This window comes from Priapulus caudatus, unplaced genomic scaffold, assembly GCF_000485595.1.
Source record: "Priapulus caudatus unplaced genomic scaffold, Priapulus_caudatus-5.0.1 Scaffold109, whole genome shotgun sequence".
Classification (NCBI taxonomy): domain Eukaryota; kingdom Metazoa; phylum Priapulida; class Priapulimorpha; order Priapulimorphida; family Priapulidae; genus Priapulus; species Priapulus caudatus.
The window spans coordinates 101,180-105,992 of NW_014577170.1; the positions used below are offsets into that span (position 1 = coordinate 101,180).

The following is a 4,813-nucleotide window of genomic DNA, read 5'->3' on the forward strand; positions in this document are numbered from 1 at the left end:
GGACGGCGACACGGCGGCGCCGGCGGCGGTGTACGCGTCGGTGAAGGCGTCGCCCGCTCGCAGCGCGTCGGCGAGCAGCGGCAAGGACGAGCTGCCGCGCTATCCGGAGCCGCCCAAGTACCACAGCCCGTCGTACTACCGGCAGCCGTACACCGCCAAAGAAGCGGGCGCCGGCGGAGGCGACGTGCGGCCGGGCAGCGCGGAGTACCGCTCCAGCCGCGAGCTGTTCAAGGACGGAGTCAGCCCCGCGCGCTACCGCCCGACGGCGAAGTACGCGAGGCCGCGCGACGTCGTTGCCGCGGCGACGGCGGCGTCTGCCGACGCGGCAGCGGCGGCGCGGGAGAACACGGCGTCGTCCGGCGACAGCATGACGCAGAGCTACCCGGGGCCGGCGGCCGACATGTTCAGCAGCTCTTTCTCGGCCGCCGCCGCCGCGAGCAAAGATGGCGCCGCTCAGCAAACAACGCCGACGACGACCGACGCGACCTTCGCGCCGCCCGCCGCGGCCGCGCCGGCGCCGGCCGCGGCTCGCGCAAGCTCTACGAGACGGGCGTGCGGCTCGAGAAGACGTACGCTCACCTGTTCACGGCGACGGTGTCGCTGACGACGGCGAGCGACGCGTGGTACGCGCGCGTCCGCGACGCCGTCGACGCGCAGCAGCAGCAGCCCGTCTGGATGTCGGACGCGAAGCTCGGCGGGGTCGGCGGACTCGACGACGAGTTCCTCTTCCCGATGACGACGCGGCTGAGCTACGCGTCGCGCGACGCAGAGAGCGACCTCGACGTCGGCTCCGACACGGAGGGGGTCGGCGGCGGCGGTGGCGGCGGCGGCGGCGGAGGCCTGCGACCGTCGAGTCTGTTCGGGGAGACGTTCCGCGCTTCGCGGCCGATCGCGCGCGCCTCGTCCGTCAGCGAGACGGACCAGGCGTACGACGGCGACCCCGACCGCCCGGTGCGTTACCACGGCGACCGCGCGCACGCCGACGCCTACTACGCGGGTTACTACGGCGACCGCGGCGGCGGCAATCGCATCGAGGCGTACGCGACGCTGACGCCGCGGCAGCGGCACATGCACGCCACCTACGCGCCGCCGCCGGCCGTGCCTGGCGTCTGCGCGAAGCCGCCGCGCCAGTTCGACGACGACTCTGACATGGCGGCGAACCGCTACCCGACCGAGACGGAGGACTTCAACGGGGGGTTGCCGCGGCAACGCTTCGAGCCGGCGGAGCGGGACGCGGGCGGCGCGGCCGATTTCGCGCGCTGCGTCCAGCAGTCGGTCAACGAGAAGTTCGGCACGCCGATGACCGGCGGCGGCGGCGCGTGCGAGAAACCTCCGCCGCCGCGTCCGACGCCCTCATCTCGCCTTAGCGCCGCGCGCGACCTTCGCACGACTCGTCCAGGTACCGGCGCCGCGCGGGCTAGTGTATCGACTCAAGGCAAGCGATCGCGCCGGCGCTCAACGAGATCTTCCGCGGCGTCTTCGGCACGCCGAGAAGCGCGCTGAGCGAGGTGCGCCGCGGGGCGCAGAGAAGCCGTCGGGCAGCAGCGCAAGTCGTCGGAGCGGGGAGTTGTCGTCGCGGGCCGGCCGAGCTGCTCGAGGGATCGGCGACGGGCGGCGGCGGTGTACAGGCCGTCGGTGAAGGCGTCGGCCGCGCTACGCGTAGGCGTCGGCGGAGCCGCTAAGGACGAGCTGCCCGCTATCGGAGCCGCCAAAGTACCCAGCCGCGTGCGTACTACGGCAGCCGTACACACCGGCCAAGAAGCGGCCTGCGCGGTGGAGGGGACGCGCGGCCGGGCAGCGCGGAGTACCGCATCCAGCCCGCTGAGCTGTTCAAGGACAGGAGTCAGCCCGGCGCATACCGGCTGCCGACGAGCGAAGTACGGCGAGGCGCGCGACGTCGTTGCGGCTCGGCGACCGGCGGCGTCTGCCGACGGCGGCAGCTGGCGGCGCGGGAGAACCACAGGCGTCGTGCGGCGACAGCATGACGGCAGAGCTAGCCGGGGGCCGGCGGGCCGACGATGTTTTCAGGCAAGCTCTTTGCTCGGCCGGCCGGCGAGCAAAGATGCGCAGCCGCTGCGTGGACAAACAAGCAGTGGCCGACGACTGGCAGGCACCGACGCGACCCCAGCTGCGGCGCCGCCCGCCGCGGCCGCGCCGGCGCCCCCTACCAGTCAGTCAAGTGCAATTCCGGCCGGCGACGGGAGTCGGGTCAAGTACGGGTCCCCGGCGGCGACAGGGAAGGACGGCACGTCAGCAGCAGCGCCCTCTCGCGACAAAGATCCGCTGCCGGCAAAACTCGCCAAGCCGCTGCGTGAGAGCCCCCTGGCGGGGGCGCTGTCGGCGACAGCGGCGGCGGCAGCGGCGACGGGGGAGCCTCGTCGCAGCGCGTTCGCTCCGTACACGAAGCCGACAACGACGAACGGACCGAAGGACGCGTCGTCATCATCATCATCGTCGTCGCGCCCCGCGCCGCCGCCGAAACCCCCGAAGCCCGTCGTCTCCTCCCTGCAGCCTCCTCCTCCCGCCGTTCCCCCTCTCCCTCCTGCCACCTCCTCCTCCTCCTCTGAGAAGCCGCTGCCACCGACGGAGCCGCCGATCGGCGAGAACCACCGCGTCGTCGCGACGGCGCGCGGCACGTTCGACCACACCGGCGGCGAGCTCGTCTCGGCGGAGACGGGCGTTAGCATCGTCGTGCCGCGCGGCGCGATCCCGGAGGGCGTGCGGCAAGAGATCTACTTCAAGGTGTGCCAGGACAGCAGCATCCTGCCGCCGCTCGACGCCGAGAAGGGCGAGACGCTGCTCAGCCCGCTCGTCATGTGTGGCCCGCACGGCCTCAAGTTCCAGCAGCCCGTCGAGCTGCGGCTGCCGCACTCGGCGTCCGTCAACCCGGAGAGCTGGAGCTTCGCGCTGAAGTCGAGCGAGACGCCGACGGGCCAGCCGACGGAGTGGCAGAACGTGCAGCTGGCGGGCGTCGACGGCGTGTCACAGCCGGGACGCGTCGGCGCCAACAGCGTGTCGGTGCTCGTCGATCACTTCTGAGACTTTTTCCTCGCGCTGTTGTCTTTTTCTCGCTCCCACTCTCACTCTTGTTTCTCATTCTCCCTCTCTCTCTCTCTCTCTCCGCATCTTACTCTCGTTCTCCTTCTCTATCTATCTCTATCTCTCTTGCACTAGTCCTCTAGCGTGGCAGTCTTTCTCTCTCGCCTTCTTCCTCACGCATACAGCTGCACTTTTTGCTGTTTCTCTCTTTCTATCTTTCCCTTTCTCGTCCTCACTCATCACACGCATCTCACGTGTTTGTCTCTCGCTCTCGCCGTTCGTCTCGTGGTCACCGCGAGATAGCCTGTCCGTGCTGGACATCTCCCGCATTCAGAGTGGACGTCGTGTGCACTTCGTTCGGATCGAAAACCGTGAACACTGGACCTAGAGGGCAAAGAATCGCCCATTTTTTCGTGAGGAATCGTCGCTGGCGTCTCTCGTGATCGGTGCGCGCGTTGCGAGGGAGAGTGGAGCGGACGGGAGGACGGAGCGACGCGAGTGCGCGCATCGCTAAACGCTAAATCGCTGAAGGAGGAAAAAAACGTAAGCGGATAACAATTACGCATGTAAATGAATCATGAGGGACCGATCGTTGGGGGGGGGACGTCTGATCAATTAGGCACGCGCCGCGGCGGCGAATGCGGGTTTAACTCCGAGGCAGCTTGATGTTGAATGGACGTAAATTATTTAGCGTGTTTAAGTGGAATCGCTTTCGTCGTCCGAGTCGTCGTAGTTTGCGACCACCGCGGATCTCAGCCGACTTGTGACAATCACGCGACAGCCTGGTACTGCTGCTGCTACTGCGCTGCTGCTGCTGCTGCTGTGTCATAATCATCGCTGCAAAAAAGGACAGCCATGTTGCGATATCACGTGAACAGCATAGCCTGCACTGCAGTCATGTTATGATCGTCACGCCTATAGACAGCGGCCACGCTGTGAACATTTGCTCGAAAGACTGCATTTATTTTGTAAAACCATCACGTGAGATTATTTCAATCAATGTTGCGACCATTGCCTGCGAGACTGAACGGTCATTTTATGACGGCAGTGTAAAACCGATACTACAGTCATGTTTGTGACCATTGCTTGAAAGACTGGACAGTCATGTTGTGCCCACCATTGCTTGAAAGGTTACAGTCATGTTGTGACCGTTGCTTCAGAAACTGTAATCAGGTTGTGACCTTACTTAAAAGACTGGACAGTCATGTTTGTGATCCCTGCTCGAGAGACTGGACAATCATGTTTGTGATCCTTTCTGAAGAGATTCGACAGTCATGTTGTGATCCTGCTTGAGAGACTTCAGTCATGTTGTGATCCCTGCTTGAGAGACTTCAGTCATGTTGTGATCCCTGCTTGAGAGAATTCAGTCATGTTGTGATCCCTGCTTGAGAGACTTCAGTCATGTTGTGATCCCTGCTTGGAAGCCTAGGCAGCAACCATCGCGTAAAGTCTAGACGTCAGTCTTGTTGACAGAGATACTGTTCGCTTATAACCACCAAAGTCAATATCTGCATTCATGCTCGCGTGCATCGAATGCATACACACTCTCTCGCGCTCTCTCTCTCTCTCTCTCTTCTTCTTTTTTTTTTTCTCTCTCTCTCTCTCTCGCTTCTCTCTTCTTTCTCTCTCACATACAAACACACACACACCACCACACACACACACACACTACACCACACAACAACACAAACGCAACGCAACACAACACACTACCCACACACACATTCACAGTGACACACAGACACACACACCACAGACACACACACGCGCGCAC

General features: G+C 64.1%; 1 protein-coding gene across 1 annotated transcript in view; it reads left to right on the plus strand.

Annotated features, from left to right (window-relative positions):
• LOC106805305 (tight junction protein ZO-1-like) overlaps window positions 1-3,113 on the plus strand; it is a 6,916-nt gene extending 3,803 nt beyond the window's left edge. Inside the window, exons 3-4 of the mRNA XM_014806846.1 lie at window positions 512-1,399; window positions 1,664-3,113. Of these exons, the coding sequence (XP_014662332.1) occupies window positions 512-1,399; window positions 1,664-3,039 (2,264 nt within the window). The 3' untranslated portion in view covers window positions 3,040-3,113. The remainder of the gene's footprint in view (window positions 1-511; window positions 1,400-1,663) is intronic.
• Window positions 3,114-4,813: the final 1,700 nt, after the last annotated feature.